This window comes from Symphalangus syndactylus, chromosome 21 (assembly GCF_028878055.3).
Source record: "Symphalangus syndactylus isolate Jambi chromosome 21, NHGRI_mSymSyn1-v2.1_pri, whole genome shotgun sequence".
NCBI lineage: Eukaryota > Metazoa > Chordata > Mammalia > Primates > Hylobatidae > Symphalangus > Symphalangus syndactylus.
In genome coordinates, this window is record NC_072443.2 from 69,172,195 (window position 1) to 69,190,019 (window position 17,825).

The following is a 17,825-nucleotide window of genomic DNA, read 5'->3' on the forward strand; positions in this document are numbered from 1 at the left end:
CCCAAATCCTGCCTTATAGACTGATGCCAACTTGTCTGAAGAGTGATCTTGTCTTTGTTTTTATCCCATCAGGTAAAGAGAACTCTTAATTGGCCATGTTAGAAATCCAAAAGTTCAGAAATTCTCAAGAGAAATTACTTGTCTTAGGGTTTAATTGAGGATTTTCTTCTTTCTTTTGCATTTCCCTGCCAGAGCCCCAAAGCCTATATTTAAAGGTTAATTAGTATTCATTCTCATTGTAATTGCTGATAGTGCTGAAGGAGGTTACCCTGAGGAAGTATTAATACTTTTTCTAAATGGGAAAGATTTTCTTCCACTTTTTGTGGGGTTAGAAATGTCCAACCAACTAATGCTAAGATGAAAGACCACAAGTAGGAGAATCCCTGGTCGCTGCTGCTAGTGCCATTTAAAGGGGCCACGTGTTTCAGTGAGATTGGGGTAAAATAGATACATGCCAACAGGGACCAGGCAAATAACAACATTGAAAGAGGAAGGCCTGCCTGAAGAACATATAGACATACAGAATAATGACTGGAAACTGTCCATCATTCAGCCCTAAGCCTATCATTATGTGGTCTAACTGCTTCTCAGCACTGGCCAATTGTTACCATCTAGGAATCCTGGTCCGGTATTACCAAAACTTTCTAAGAGAGTTTTAAAATTTAGATATTTTCATTTTGGAATCTCTAACTTTACTGTTAACTCTGTTTTTTTTTTTAAAACGTAATGTACACCAAAAAAGGTAAGTCAAAGTCTGAATGTGGCCCATGTGGGCCTTGTGTTTCCAACTTTTAGTCTAGCTCAAGACTTAGAGGTTTGCTGTCCAAGATGGTAGCCAGTAATCACATGTGGCCCTTGAAATTTAAATCAATTAAGTTAAATTAGAAATTCAGTTGTTCAGTCACAGAAGCTTCATTTCAAGTGCTTGGTAGCCACGTGTGGCTAGTTGCCACTGTATTTGACAGTACAGATGAATATGTCCAGGCTTGCAGAATATTTCAGGTCGACCCCAAGTCCCACAACTCTTTTCTATAAATGCACTCTCATTTTTCTCTCTTCACAAGGAAGTAAACAGAACATTATTCTCTTTCAGCTCTATAGGAACAGGTAAACAATTTTAACAGAGTGTAAGGAATCTTGGATACAGAAGTTGTAAGGGCTAAATATCATTGCAAAATGGAGGTCTTTCTTGGCCACAATTGCCCTTAAACATGGTTCTCTACAATGGAGTCACATCCTGCACATATTTAATTTACTGATAGTCAACTAAATGCATTCAGTATAAGAAAGAAAGGGAAAATAAAATAATATGCTAATTTCTGCTAACCATTTATTCAAGGAGTGGATGTAAGGATGGGAAGTCTGAGTTTATTTCTTGTCTATATATTGACACATAGTAATATATATCTAGGCATACAGAGTACTATACATAGTACTGTATTTGGCTAGATATATATATATATACACACTATGTGATGCTATCAATTCTATATACATATAGTGTTCCATTTTTAGAATATATAGTACATATATAGTATATGTGCTATATGCTATATAGTCTGTGTCATAATATAGTATATATGTGACATTTTGAAGCATAATTTTGATTATACGCAATTCATCCTTTACATATTTCTTATTGCTGTGTAAGATCTGATATCATTATTATTTTACTTTCATGCCTCAAGGCAAGATGAGTCATTGTTCCTCTAAATTATTTTGGCACTTAAAGAAATGAAATCCTTTTTGTCAGATTTCTAAGTCCAGTTCTCTGTGTTCATGCTCAGGTTCAACTCCTTTCCACATCCTGGCTTCTCCAGCTGGTGAGCTCTGGTCCCCACACCCACAGTCAGCCAGGGAGTGTAATGAAATAGCCACATGGTAGAATGAAGAGAAAACACAAACACTAAAGAATATCTACAGTGCCTGAGGCAAACAGAGGTAGATGCACCTCTTACTGGGCAACTTAAACTTGGTTGCACTATCATCTCTCCCCAGGAAGCCTTCTTGACATCCTTAGTGCTGGATTCTGTGTTCAAACAATGTGCCCAAACATTGCATTGCATTACCTGTATGATAAAGCTTATCAAAGCAATCAGATTGCCCTAGTAGGCTTAACTCCTTTAAAAGTGAAGACACGTTGAAAGGTGAATTGTGTTCTTCATTCGTACTTTCCAAATGCCTAGCAAAATAGTGAATTTTTAATTAGTGGCATCAACAAAGTGGTATAAAGTTAATAAGGTGGAAAACAAATAACAGAATTTGGGATTGTATTATATTTCAGGAGTCAAGAATATCATGAAGGATCGCAGGGTCAGAAGTTGTTAATAGTTTATTCTGTAAGATATTCTTAAATTTGTATTGAGTCTTATTTTTTGGCTCCATTTAAAGACGAATTGCCTTGAGGTGACAAAGATGGCTGCCTGGAACTCCAGGCTACTCATTTCTTCTGCAAACTGTCAACTGGAAGAGTAAGGTATCTTTCTAATAAATGTCATCAAAAGCTCCAAATGGTGTCAGAAAAATGTGAAATAAAAATGAAGCTAATCCTGTCAGTAGTCAATACCCAGCAGAGACATAAAGGTTAGATTTTAGATATTAAAGATGATAGTATAACAAAATAAATCACATCCTTTTTTTGTTTCTCTTTCTTGTGTTTTTTTCAGTGGGGCAGGGGGAATGGATGTACATGTATTGATCAAACACAAGCTAAATCAGTTGGGTCACATTCACATTCTTAAGCAATTGGTAAGGTTGAGCCACAGAATGTTCTGACTGGCCAGGCCAGGGTCATGTGAGGAGGGCTTCTTTAAAGGAGAATGGAGGAGCTGCTACCAGGAAAAGCTAAGATGGCTGCAGGGAAGGCAATAAGGGAAAACATGTGTAACACTCCTTGAAATAATTTTAAGAGAATCCCTGATTGATATGAACCAGGTTAGAACCATGTAAAGTGAACAGTTGTTTTTAATCCCAATGTAGCTCTGTAATCTGTTTTATGTTTTTATGTATGTTCAAAATTTATCGATGAGTGAGAAATGGGAACCTATATCATAAAACACATTTTAAACATTCAATTTTTTTAAAAAACAGCATCAAAACTTTCACTCATTTAGGTTTTTAGCAATTATTGCTGAAGTCTAACTAGTTATTTTTGGATAAAGTATTGAATATGCAAATTCAGACATTCATTCTTTCCAAGGCTGCAATTATTCTCATCACTTCAATAAACATATTAACAAACATTGCATTTGAACACAAACGCATTTGCTTATTAACTTGAAAGCTGCATCTAAAACCACAAATTGCTTCTGTGATTAAATTTCTAATTTTCCTGTCAAACCCCAAATAAAGTATTGCCTGTTGATTTAACAAGTGTTTAGTGTGGGCATATTTCCTAAACCCAAATCCCAGCGCCCTCCAAATTTTAGTAAGTTATTTCGTTCTTTTCACATTGGTTTATGTTGAAGTTTAAAATGCAACGTTTGTTTTTCTCCAGAATGTTGTTTGTATGTCCATTGTCCCGACCAGATCTTGTGTGACAGAGTAGATATTCTGAAAGACAATAGCTTTATTTCATCAACTGTGAGGTGAATTCTATTTGGGGCTTATGTTTTAAACTACTTCAAGCTAGTTTTGTTAGCTTCAGTTTCAAGTTGTGATATTGTCTAACCTTATTAGCAAGTTCAAATGGAAGACACAGTTTAGAGCCTGCTGCCTTAAATTATACCAATGACAAAATAGATCTGTGTTTATATTCATTATTGTTATTCCATATGCTAGTGTGGTTTTGTGGAAAGGTTGCCATTTCTGATGATAACTAATATGTTAAATAATAAGAACTAGTAAGATAAAGGAAAATAATGATGCATTAATTCCCTATATCTTTAAGATTGTTTATTGACAATATGGATGACCACAGTCAGTGAAGACTATGTGGAGGTTAGTTATGGCTAGGGTAGAGAATAGAATTAGAGTGCTTTATTCAAGAAACTTCTATTAGTCCCTGTCATTGTCATGCAGGAAATATGATGCCTGATGGTAGGTATTCAACAGTGATTGAAATAGTCATTATCCAGTGGAGCTTACATACTTTGAAAACCACCTTTTGACTCTTAGAATTTAGGCTTTTTTACTGATTTAACTCATTATTATACAAATTTGTATTTACAGACACACACATACACACACACACGCATTCATTTTCTTTCTCTCTCTCAAACATAATTTGTTCTTTGTATTGGAAGGCAGTGATTTTTATACCCTCAGCCATTGATGTTCTAGTTTATTTCCTGAAAGAGACAATGCAAGTTTTTATCATTTAGGAGTAATAACTACCAGTTTTGAAATACCTCCTATGTCAGGTGCATTATGCTTGCTATTCAATAATCAAAAATTGTTGGCCTCAGGGCATGCAGCTGTTTTAAGGAAATTGTATTCAAATTCATTTATAGGTGGAAATCTGCCTTAGACTCCACCATTATATTTTATTAGGCTTGGTCCAATTCTCTGAGACACTACCTTTTCTAGTCAGTGTCCCTGTTGTGTGTAGAGAATGTAACTAAGATTTAAAAGAAGGGGATTGATCAAAGGTACGCTCCCTTAAGTAGGCCAGTAACCCAGGAATTCTAATTCCAGTACCCCAAATATTTCTCTCTGATTATTGACTGAGACACAAGTTCACACAGAACCTTCACACAAACCAGTTTAAGAGGATGAGAGCTCACTGAGAATTACTAGATTTGTGAAATATGAGTAATAAATCATTTCTCACTTGTGATTCTAAAAGCAAATTCTAATTTGTGTAGAATGAGTGTTTGAGCACTGAAGGCTGACACTGAACTTATAGGATCATTCAAGAGTGTTACAACATGATAATTACGCAACAGTGTTTAATCTTGTGACATTTACCACCAAGCTGAAGCTACAAGGCTCGTCTGCTTCTGGAGCACAATGTAAATGTTATATGATTGAAATGCTGGTGTGTGTAGCCCCAAGAGACATGAGGTTGTCTTCTTTTGTTCAAGATCACTGCATTAAGCCTTTTGGAATGGGATTTGGGTATGCAAATGTACTTTTATGAAGTTTTAAATAATTTTCATATTTCAAAAAGATTTCATTCTGATACAGTTCCTGGTGAACTTTTAAATTCCTTGCTAAAAGTAGAAATTTGTAACTTTTACAAAGAATTATGAATATACAGAACCAAAAGGCAATGTTTACTACTAAAAGCTTCCCAAATTTATGACCTGAGTGTGCCATTTAACCTGTTACAACTTACTGCTGAATGTTGTGTTCATGAAGCCCAGACAGTTGGATTACAGTTTCCTGCAAAGAAAATGAGTCTAATTTGAAGATTTATTGGGCGCATACTTTGTAAAAGAAGGAGCTGAACCTGGGTATCCCTTCAGGTTTTTTTTTTTGTTTTTTGTTTTTTGTTTTTTTGAGACAGGATCTGGCTCTGTTGCCAACACTGGAGTGCAGTGGTGCCATCTCAGCTGGTAGCAACTTCCATCTTCCAGGCTCAAGCCCTCTCACCTTAGTCTCCCGAGTAGCTGGGACTACAGGCACATGCCATCACACCTGGCTCATTTTCACATTTTTTTTGTAAAGATGGTTTCTCCGTGTTGCCCAGGCTGGTCTCAAACTACTGGCTTCAATAGATCTTCCCAGCTTGGCCTCCCAAAGTACTAGGATTACAGGCATGAGCCACTGTGCCTAGCCCTTATTATTCATTTCTTACATGAATGAAAATACTAAATATACTTAGAAATCAGTCCCAAATATGAGTATTTTGCATTGGGAACTTAGGTATACTAGTTTGTTTCTTGGGATAAAATATTAGTAACTGTTGGCAGCTTAGGCCCAGAGATTACTTGCACATTTCAGAGTTTAAACAAAGACAACCCTTTTGAATTCACATATTTTCAGCAAGAGGAAAAACAATGTTTAATAAGATACTGAGAAATTTTATATAACCTGGGGCGAGTTCCATTTAATGATGAATAGTATTAGGCAGGAGAAAAATAATTACATTGCTTTGTTAAAAGAAAATTAACATTCTTCGGGTTATGGCAAGTATAATTTAGCTCTAAAGAGTTTACTAACGCAAATCCACTAATACTTTGGGAACATATTTAAAAATGCAAGAACATATTTTAAAAATGATAGTCTTTGCCTTTTCACATAGTGAAATAATCTAGGGATTGTGTCTGTATGATGAAGACTGAACTAAAGGAAGTGAGCAGCATTTGTGTGTAATGGAACAAATCTTTTCCATTTTGGTTCTTTAGTCAAAACCTAAGGATGATAGTTTTACATCTTAGACACCTAGTGAAATAAAGTATATTCCAGCATACTTTATGGTTTCTTAAATCTTTCCAGCTGTTAAATACGTAAGAATAAGTGCTTCTCCATATTTTTTTATCTTTAAAATTTTCCGTATAGCCACTGTACCTTGATTATTCTTCAGCTAAACACAAAAACACAATTTTCAAATGAAGCCGTCAGGCATGCTTAGTCAGGCCATAAACATGCTAACTCCTGAGCTAAAAAGTGTTTTTTCCTATAAAAACTGCTCTTCTTAGGTGAGGAAAACTCAAGTGCCCTTTGTCATCAGAGTCTTTCATTCAAAAGTGTTTGAACTTAACTGCGTCTTTCCTGATTTGTGTTTAGAGGAGTTTTTCCTGCTGCAAGCATTTAGTCAGTTAGTAACTGTGAAATCTCTTACAGCTTAAAGATTAAACCCACCCACTTGTGATTTACTGTCAGCTGTGTTCTTTAAAAGTCAATGTCAGTATGTGTTCTCATCCCACTTTTTGCTGACTTCTCAAGGCAGGTACCAACGTCATCCAACCATATGTGGAAGACATAGTCTGTTCCATGTAAAAGGAGAGGACTAAAAGCATTCAATCGAACATAGAACCAACATGTGCTTGATGGGAATGAAACAAAAGAGAAGCAAAGGGGACAGATGGGTTTGCAGCCTTTGATGGGGCCTCATCCCATACTAACCATGGCATTTGCCCATTTGTTGAATGCCTACTCTGTGGAAGCACTGAACTGAGAGCTTTGCATACATTGTCTGAATAAATTTAAAGAGCAAGCCTATTGGATAGATGGCATTCTCTCCATTTTATATGTTAAAAGCTTAGGTTCAGGGGTGTTAGGTAATTTTCCATCGTCATGCAGTGGGTGTCAGGTGAGTCCAACTGATAAACCAATGAGCAGTTGGTACTGAATCCCATTTCATTATGCTGTTGCTTGAAAGGCATGGCTAAGGCCTGGGGATTAGGCAGAGGGGTGGGACGGAACAGAAACTAGGAAACTAGGGAAAACATATCTACAAAAATGTGAGCTTCATGAAGTCAGGGACCTTTTACCACAACTTCAGAATGTAGAAAATTGCCCAATATAGACACTTCATAAATGTTTTTTTACTGACTGAGAAGAAGGGAGGGAGGGAGGAAGGGAGGGAAGGAGGGAAGGAAGGAAGAAATGCAGGGAGGGAGGGAGGTAAGGGGAGGAGAGGGGGAAGGGCTTTCTAATCGACTGTTGAATATGAAATAGGCTAAATTAAAAGTGAGCAGTTCTTTTCTGCTTGTGTCTACTGTAGGCAGTTCATGGTTACTTGCTGGGGCTGGTCTAGATCAGTTCTTCTCAAACTTGAATATGCATATTAGACACTGGGAAATCTTAAGATGTAGATTCTGATTCAGTAGATGTGGGGTAGGGCCCTAGATTCTGCATCTCCAACAGACTCTCATGGGTGATGATGCTGGCCTGCAGACCATATTGTGTTTCAGAGTATTCACAAATAGTGTGAATGGACACTTTTTCTTTATTTTACTTGCTTTTCTGAATTTCTGTAGTTCTAGGACTTGGGATGGAATAAGATGAAAGAAGGTTTATGAGTGTTCCCAGTTCAAATTCAAACCTTAAGGGTAGACTTAAAATCAAAATGAGACATAGTGACACAAATGTTCATGAGATACGGACTTGATTTGGGAAGGACAATAAGAGAATTACTTTACAAGTGAACCAAACAAAAACCAACAGCAGAAATCTGACGTAAATGAAAAAGATGTTGTAGCTTTTTCTTTCTAATTTTGTTCCAGTTCAAAAGAGAAGAGTTGGAATCTCCAGTTTGTTCTCTTAATTTCATTTAGGTCTTCTTATTAAAAATGTTACTTTAAGACCTGAGGAGTTCATATGTGAAGGAAAAAAGAAAAAGTGAGAAAGCCTTGATTTTTAAAATTAGCAAATGATAAAATATTACTTTGAGCAGTACAGATTAAGCTTATAAACTTACCCATTTTCTTTACTACCCAGTCGTTAAAACTTCATTATGCATTATTTCAGATACAGAAAATGATATAGACATACAATAGGGCTTAATGATAAACATCCATATAATTACTTCTTAATTTAAGAACTGAAACCAAAAAAGCTAAATTTCCCAGGGTAGGCCCCCTAAACACATTCTACTCTCTCTCCCTGAGAGCTTTAAAATACGTTAAAGTGGAAGTTTATGGCCGGGCGCGGTGGCTCACGCCTGTAATCTCAGCACTTTGGGAGGCCGAGGCAGGTGGATCACAAGTTCAGGAGATTGAGACCATCCTGGCTAACACGGTGAAACCCTGTCTCTACTAAAAATACAAAAAAATTAGCCAGGCATGGTGTCGGGCACCTGTAGTCCCAGCTACTCTGGAGGCTGAGGCAGAAGAATGGCATGAACTCGGGAGGCGGAGCTTGCAGTGAGCTGAGATTGCACCAGTGCCCTCCAGCCTGGGAGAGAGAGCGAGAATCCGTTTCACAAAGAAAAAAGTTGAGGTTTATAATTTTCATACCTTTTAAAATACACTTATAATTCACTATAAAATATTAATGTATTATACTGTATAATTAAAATATATATAATAATTATAATGTATAATGATTATATATTATAATGTATTATACATTATAATGTAGTAAGTATATTTTAAAAGGTCTGAAAATTATAAACCTCAACTGTGTTTTAAAACTTCACATAAATTGTATCTAACTGAATTTTTTAATTTACCTTTTTATACACCATTGCTTGAGTCATCCATGTTTATAAAAGTGGCCCATTTTCACAGTTGTATAATATTCCATTTAACTGTATGCACTTCTATTTGAGGTGATGTTCACATTTCATCTCTTTTTTTCACAAAATATGTGCAGGTTAAATATTGTATATATTAAAGCAACAATTTTTAGATGGCCCATAACATCATTGAAGAACTCTGAGCTGGAATTCAAGTAGGTGCCACTCCTGATCCCACCAATTAATAGTTTTGGGGACAGTTGTCAACTCACACAGTTGCTTTATTAAAATCATTATCTATAAAATGGGCATTATATTTTTCATTTTTGGCAAACTATTATAAAAAATAATTGATATGACCATTGTTATAAAATGCTACAATTTACAGAACTGATGGCAGTGTATCTTTATTATAAAAATTGGGTCATCTAGGAGGTGGGTGCCCTGTTTTTTTATAGTAATGTGTTCTTGAAATTGTGGGATATGAATGCGTATTCAAAGGTGAAGTACTGTGATATTTCAAGCATACTTACTGTTTAAAAACTTTCAGCTTAAAAACTCTTATTTAAAAACCAGCGTCTCTCTTCATTTATCTTTAGGCTTCTCATTGATAAATGTGCCTCTGGGGTTAGTGCCTTTACTTTTTCCGACCCCCTAGGTGGTGTTTATGGTCATTTACCACAGTGTACCATTTTGTAAATAGCACTGTAATGGCTTAAAAAAGTGGGGAATGCCTCGGGGACAGGTATTTACCCAGACAAATTGAAATGGATAGTTGAGCACTTACCCAATTAATTTATTAAATGTGCTCAGTCAATCTGGATAAATCAAAGAAATGTGCTGTTTTCTTCCTTCATTGTCAGCAGGAGCTTGGCCTAAAGTATCTGAGATAATTATCTCAACTTTCTACTTCCTGTTTGCCTATACAGACCTAGCTTAATTTTTCCCCAGTGAACAAATGAAATCATTCCCACCTCCTAAGAAACGTTAAAAACTTAAACTGCTAGATGCTACTCTGTTGTACTTTCTACTGTGCTTTAACTTTTCGTTTCTGATAAATACTTGGGCATATTTGATCTTCAGTTATGTAACACTTGAATAATATATGTATCACTTTTTACTTATATGAGGGATAATGTTTAAAGTAGATTTTATAATGGAGAGCCTTCTTTTAAGTTAAAAATACTAAGGGGGGAAAACCTTGATATTTGTTTTACAGATGGCAGCTGAATGGAAGTGATATTGATACGGGTATGGAACATCGTTATAAGTTGAATGGAGGAGATCTTGTGGTTATTAACCCCAACAGAAATTGGGATACAGGAACTTACCAATGTTTTGCAACAAATTCACTTGGAACAGTCGTCAGCAGAGAAGCCAAACTTCAGTTTGCCTGTAAGTTTATGTTCACATGTCCAGCAAATCCAACATTAGAAAATATGTAACTTAATTTGTGTAGTTGTTTTGGATTTCAGAAATAATGCATGGGTTTTATTAATTCAATAAATAGACTGAGAAAGCAATTCAGTATGCTTTTTTGGATATTTTGTAGTGTTCAAATCAGAGCTTAAAATGTGTGTATGTGTGTGTATGTCTGTGTGTATGCAGGTGTGCATGTAGGTGTGTGTGTGTGTATGTGTTCTATTTTAGTATTTCACAAGGATTCTATTTAGGGAACAGAAAAGAATGCAGTTGAGGATATTTTTATTGAGCAGCCACTATGTGCATTTTACTATGGAAAAAACGTGAAAGAATTGTCAGACATGGTCCTTGCTTTTGAAGAACTTAGAAAATTCCATCTGACAAACCTGAAAATATTAAGGAAGAAAGACTGTGAGAACAAGAAGAAATTTACCATATGTGGTGACATGTTGTTGACTCCTCTGGGGTCTTCTCACAGATGACCTCACAAATTACCCTCAGCACAGCTCCCACTGAGGCCTGGGCTCTGGAAGCCGTTTTCTACCATGTTATTTGGACCTGGGTGGACACATAGCCCAACCTGAGAAAGTCACATGTTTTCTCTAGGAAATTTAGCCTGGAACCCAGAGGCTCAATTTATTTTTTATCTTTGCTTATTTTCTCTTTTTTTTTTGTTTCTTTTTATTAGTCTCTCTTTATTTTAGTTGTGTATTTTGTACATAATGCATATCATGATTACCTTGGTTCTGAGATTTCTTGTAGTTATTTACACCTCAATAATTCTGAAATTGCAATGCATGTTTCTTATAATGAGGTAGTATTCTTTCTGTTTTCCCCATAAACTTTTTATTAAATTAATATGGGTCATTTAATGCCTAGCCTATTCTTTTGCTTTCTATTTTAACAATGGCAAGAGTTGGCTTTGCTTGTGCCATTATTCTGTGTGTTCTGTTTTTCATATTTATTTTGTTCTTTCCTTTGTTTTCTCTTTATTTTTTTCTGTAGGCAAAATATTTTTTGCTTGTATCTTCTCTGCATATTTTGAGAGCTGTATGTGATGTTTATATTATACAAATTGTTACCCTTAAGTTTACTAAAGTACTTTGTGTATATTTCTCTAGTAGACAGAATTTGTTTATTTTTTCAAAGTTTCTCCATTTTAAACAAAGAGTTTGGTTTCCTTTTTCCTCTTGTGCTATATTCTGCAGTCTTAGTGCAATTTCCATGGTTATTGATTTAAATTACGTTATTTTAATGTATATAGGAATATATATGTTTGTATATGTATAAATATGTACGTAATTGTCTTCTCATAGATAATTGTGTATGTGCATATTGTTGTTAACTAGAATTTTGCCAAAATCTATGATGTATCTATGTTTTACCTGGCATTAGTGCCAACTACCAGACCTCTTCTTATTTTTATATTCTTATTTTTTAAAATTTCTCAGTAAATTAAAAAAATTTGTATCATTTACTGTGTTACACTAAAAATTTCAAGTATGTTTCATGCTTTTTCATTTTAAGGAATGCAATCATATTCCCTTGAAAGTGAGGACATCATTTGGTTGATAATAAATGTTGAGTCTTGGAGCTGTTTAACAGAGAATTCGGAGTGTTTTGCTCTGTTGTCTTCTGGAACTAGTGCTGCTGAGGAGAGGAAGGTGGCCAGGCTAATTTCTGGTTTTGGGGAGCTCACCACCACCCCTTGTATTTTGGGGTTCACTTGCTTCTATATAGGAGGATTATTTTTTCTTCATCTTTTTAGTTTAAAACATATAGATTTCCACCATATAGCTAAGTTTAGGTTATTTTAATTTACTTTGCTTAGAACTTGAAAAATTCTTTCTTTGTACTTATACATTTTGTATACAATTCAAGAGAGTTTCCTTTTATATATTTTAGTTTTATGTTCAATTTATATTTTCAAATGGCATGATCATTTATATTGGATTTCTTTTTTTGTGTCCCATTCTTTGAAATTCTTTTCATCTCAGCCTGTTCTTTCCTATGATTTCCTGTTCCTGATTCATAGGTGCCACATCTTTTTGTATTCGTTTGAAGATACAGTCAGTTTTCTGAAATGCTATTTATGATCTTAGAGGCAGGGTTTCCTCCACCGCTTCCATTTGGTGTTTCCATTTTTATGTTTAAGTATGTTCAATAGGTTCTAAAACAAATCGTGTCTAAACTCAGTCTTTGTCTACAAGATGGTGTTGGTGGACTACCCAGGCCCTGCAGTCTTTGCCCTGTGAAGAGTGGGAGATAATTGGCAGCCTAATTCCTTGTTTCTAGGACTCATTCCTCTTATAAAGTCATATATACCTTCCTCTAGTGATGTTTTTCTACTTTGGATTCTTCATTTCATACCTGATAACATATGAAGAAATATAATTAACTTACAGGTATTTCCTCAGTCAACCCCTCCTGAAAAGTATGACTTGTATGAGAAAAAAAAAGTATGACTTAGTATATGAGAAAATACCTCTAAAATTATCTTGCACCTCTCGCAGTCTGCCCTTAGTTCCTGGCCAGCACTTTATATAGGCAGAGTGGGGGGAAGGTGTTGAATGACGGATGGGATTTTACCCTACTTAGGAGCTAATAAGCTAGTCTGTTACTGTTTCATGGATGCTGGAAGAAGACATGAGGCTCCCAGGTCAACGACTAAGGACTTTATTATTCTTAGCACATAAAGCATCATGAGGTTCAGCATGTTTGATTGAGTTCCCCTTAACTCCAAGTCCCACAGAGAAATGCAGTAAGGCTAGGGTAAATACTGCACCCATCTATGAGAAACGTTGGGCTTAGATAATCCATCTCTTTTACAGCAAACAGTAAGCAAGCCTGGTCCTTGTCCTTGTCCTTGTCCTAGAGGGAGACATTACCTTATCCCCCCAGGTTGCTCTCTGCAAACACATCCCTGAGATGAGGGCATGGCAGTGAGCGGTTAGACCATTCATTACTTCTTGGCACACCCAGCAAAAACTTGCAAGAGAGCCCAGAGCACATGGCAGATTGCCTCTCCCAACAGAAATTATTCATTTTTCTTTGTTTGGTACAGTCCTTGAGTTTCTGAGTTGGGGTGCACCACGTGAGGCTTCATAAGGTGACTGAAGTACAAACTATTTTCCTACCTTTATTATAATTCTCCCTTTCATAAAGCAAACCTAAGATGTAACATTGAATACCTTGGGTTTCCCCTCAGTCTGTCCGCCTCTGCTTTACGAGTTTTATTTATTCCCTATATATTGACATTTGATTGCTTAGCTCTGTTGCTCTACAGTGAAATTATATTTTTTGTTTTGTTTTACATTTTTGGTGTTTTTCTAAGTGTTTTATTTGGAAGTTACAAGAAGCAACATTGGGTATTCTTCACGTGACACCACATTGGACTGGAAAGATAAAAAATGTTTTTTAATATTCATGTGGTTGGGACATAGATTTCTGATAAAGAAACCAAAGAAGATGAGAAAAGAGGTAGAAGATATTTACTACATCAGTAATTCCAAATTATTAGCTACAGTAGAGCATTGCTTTAACTTCGTAGCCTTGAAGAAAAAGTAATATGCTAACTGAAAGAAGGGATTAGAATGGAGACCCTTGTAACCCTTGTATTAGTAGGATGCTCATGACTTCAGAGGAATCTTAACTGTCTTTGCTGCAGGCAAATCGATGTTCAAGTGCTGTAATTGAAAAATGTTCTCTCTAATTGTTCAATTTAGCTGTGTCTCTTCTCTTAACTATGTTGTATATTTATATGATTAGCCGTAACTTCTTTGTTTCTCTTGGCTATGGAAAAAGTACTTCTGTGTCCTTCATGGGTAAATGAGTAAATGAAAATATGGTTGATGTTCCACTTTTAACACTAGTGAAAAACTACAGAAATTGTATCTTAATTTTCGAGTGGCTTGAAAATAGTGGTTTTGATAAAATGAAAGTGAAAAGGCCATACGTCTGATATGTTTACCCTAGATTTTATAGATTCCCTTTATCACTTATTTATCAGCTAGTTTAGTTTTTATAATGAATGATTTATTATTTTAAATTCTCTTCTTAGTTTTACTGGGATAGTGATGCTGTCTTTCTCCTTTAATATGTTAATATGGTGAACATTTACTAGTATTAGGTGACATTCTATTCCTGGGTTAGTTTCAAGTTGGAGTTTATGCAGTTTTAAAAAATACTTGGATATTAGCTGTTTGCTAATATTTTCTGTAGTACTTTTGCCTATTTATCCTTTTCTGGCTATCCTTTTTTGGCTTTACTTTCAAGGTTATTTTCACCTCTAAAAGTGACCTGGAGATCATTCCTTATTTTTTCTGTTCACTAGAATATGTTGAGAAATATTGGAATTATCTTTTCCTTGAAAAAGATGTATAACTTAGGCTTGGAGTTTTCTTTGAGGAAATGTTTTAATTATTGATTGAATATATTGAGTATTATTTCTTTGTGATAAGTTGTATTTTTTCCAGGAATTTTATCCATTTCATTTATGTTTTCTAATATACTGGTAAAAAATGTTTCAAGGGTTTTAAAATTATTTTTCTCGTTTCTGCTTTATCTAGACATATATTTAATGTTCCCTTATAAATATTATCTTGGTACACTTTTAAAATATAATTTGTTAGAATTTGACGTTATTATTCCTCACTTTCAAATTTCTACACTCTATTTCATTCGTCTCTTATCTTTATTGTTCTTCCAAAGTTCTTGTATTTTTTATAGTTTTTTTCTAATAACTTGTATGGTTAACTTATTATTTTGTATACTTTATTGTGTTCTGATATCAATTTGTATGGTTTTAAATTTCCCTGAATGTACAGTTTTAGCTGTATTCAGAGAATTAGACATATAGCAAATTTGTTCTGTTTCAGTTCAGTAAATGTTATAATTTCATTACGATTTTCTTTGATTTGTGAGTTATCAGATGTGACATGTATTTTAAATTTCCAAACATGTGAAGTTTTACTAGTCATCTTTTGATACTGATTTCTAACCTAGTAGCCCATTGACCAGAGAATGGACTGTAAGATATTAATTCTTGGAAATTGTTGGTATTTTTTCTGTGACCCAACGTATGATTAGTTTTTTTAATAAATGATTCATATGTCCTTAAAAAATGGATATTCTCTAAATACTGGGTATGGTGTTCTCCATATGTTCATTGGGTTAAATTTGTTAATTATGTTGCTCAAATCACCTATATCATTACTGATGCCTAATCTATCATTTTTCTCTCACATTGATGGTGGCTTTTTTAGTTTCCCCTGGTATTTCTATTTAAAGTGTATGTATTTAGTCAATTATTTGTGTCTAAAAATTTAGAGTGACTGTATTTTTTTGTCAACAATTGGTGACACTATCTTCAATAGAGCATTTTGCCTTCTAGTTTATATGGTAATATATTAATATTCTTATATTAATACGGTCTGATTTTTATGTTCTTTTTTTCTTTCTTCCTTTCACGTGGATTGGTTGAACTACTTTCTCCCTCAAAAGCATTGGAAGTTATACATCCTACTTATTTTCTTATAGTAACTTCCCTAGAAATTTTAGTATCTATGTTTAACAAAGTCTAAAGTTAATCAATATCTCTAACAATGAGGATTATAATGTTTTAAACAGTATAGCCCACCTAGAGAATCCTATACTATTTTTGCTGAATATTTTTGCTGAATTTTTAACCCTGTGAATTAGACATTAGTGCTAATGTTCCATTTATCTTCTAGTTTTTCTTCTATATCAGAAATAATGTGAGCATGTGCAAACATCTACTTTTTTTATTTTTAAGAAAACATCAAGCTTTTGTCCATATTTTCTCTATTTTTCCTTTTTAGAAGAAACTACTTTCAACATTTTGACTATCTCTTTTGGTATTTATCTAAATTGTGTGAATAACTTGCTTATATTGCCACTTATTGATTTTTTTTTGAGTTTTAAGTATTACTGTTGACCATTAACTATGCCAGCTGATGCTACAACACTCTCCTACCACCACCTTACCACCACAGCAATATGATGTTGCATTATTATGAGGCTTACAAAAACCATAAATTTTAAGCCATAATTCTTACAAAATATATAAAGAAAAAAAGTCAAATTCACACTGCATTTCACTGAATATGCCACAACTGGATAGAGCCCCCAGTGATCACAAGACAGTTTCTCAAACCAGCCCACATCCAAAACTTCACAGAGGATACAGATTTTAGCCTGCCTGTGTTTGAAACTAGAATATGGGAAGAAGACTCTAGAAGACTGGAACCAGTTTCCAGTTGATTCATATTTGAATAAGCATCATCTTAGGCCATGTTATTATAGGATTTTATTGGGCCATAATTTCAGTTAGGTCAATATTCAGTGTTTACACTGAAAGGATATCCAGAGATGAGTTGTAAAGGATATCCAGAGATGAGTTTTGCAGCAACCAGTAATTTTGATTATTTTTCCGTTCATGCATGATTTTTCTTTTTCTAATAGTAGTCTTATTACATTATTTTACTTATTGATTTTCTATAATCTCATAATTAAGTCAACCAAAATTTTGACCAAATTTTTGGATGTCCTCTCGGATACTGAGATGTAATCAGATATTCTGTTAGTTTTATCTTCTTGGGGAATTATATCCTAGAGCCATCGGAGTGCTCCAGTTGGATTGGTTTCCCTGTATATCAGCAACAAAATTGTCTTTCTGCGATCTCCCTTCACCATCGCTCACTCTAATGATCCCCTACAAATCTCTGCTGTGTCCACCCCCCGACACCCACATTCCACATCTTCTTCTTTCTTGGTGTTCATTGTTTTAGGGTGTCATGTCCTCCATGTCCTAAAAAAGGATGTGGGATATTTTTTATTGTTCTAGAACATGTGTTCTAAAAATTAGTATACTGGCATACTCGAGCAAGAGACTTGGCTTAACTTAGTATGAATAATATGTTACAAATCTTTTTCTTTCAGAATGTTGAAGATCCTTCACCTTGCTAACTAGCTTGCAGTGCTGTTGTGAAGTCTGATGACATTTTGATTTGTGGTACCTTGTATAGAGAGGCCTATATTTCTCTACGGAAGCTTCTAGGTCTTCTCTTTGCCCCTAGTTTTCTGTTATGGTGAAAAACACAGTTACTTTTGCACCAACCTAATCAAATTCCACAATGACTTGATTTGTTATGGGTCGAATTTTATTTCACATCTTGGTTAACTTTGTGGATTCTTGTAGTTTCAAAACATGAGTCCTTTAATTATGGGAGATTTTATGATTTCCTGTCTTTAGTTTTCTCTGTTTTCTATTTCACACATATTATTACTTGCATCTTGAACCACCTGGAAAAGATTG

General features: G+C 34.8%; 1 protein-coding gene across 2 annotated transcripts in view; it reads left to right on the forward strand.

Moving 5' to 3' along the window:
- Positions 1-17,825, forward strand: part of CNTN3 (contactin 3) — a 361,804-nt gene that overhangs the window by 114,720 nt on the left and 229,259 nt on the right. For both annotated transcript variants that reach the window (XM_063630736.1, XM_055259312.2), the window contains one exon: positions 10,287-10,462. In XM_063630736.1, the coding sequence (XP_063486806.1) occupies positions 10,287-10,462 (176 nt within the window). The remainder of the gene's footprint in view (positions 1-10,286; positions 10,463-17,825) is intronic.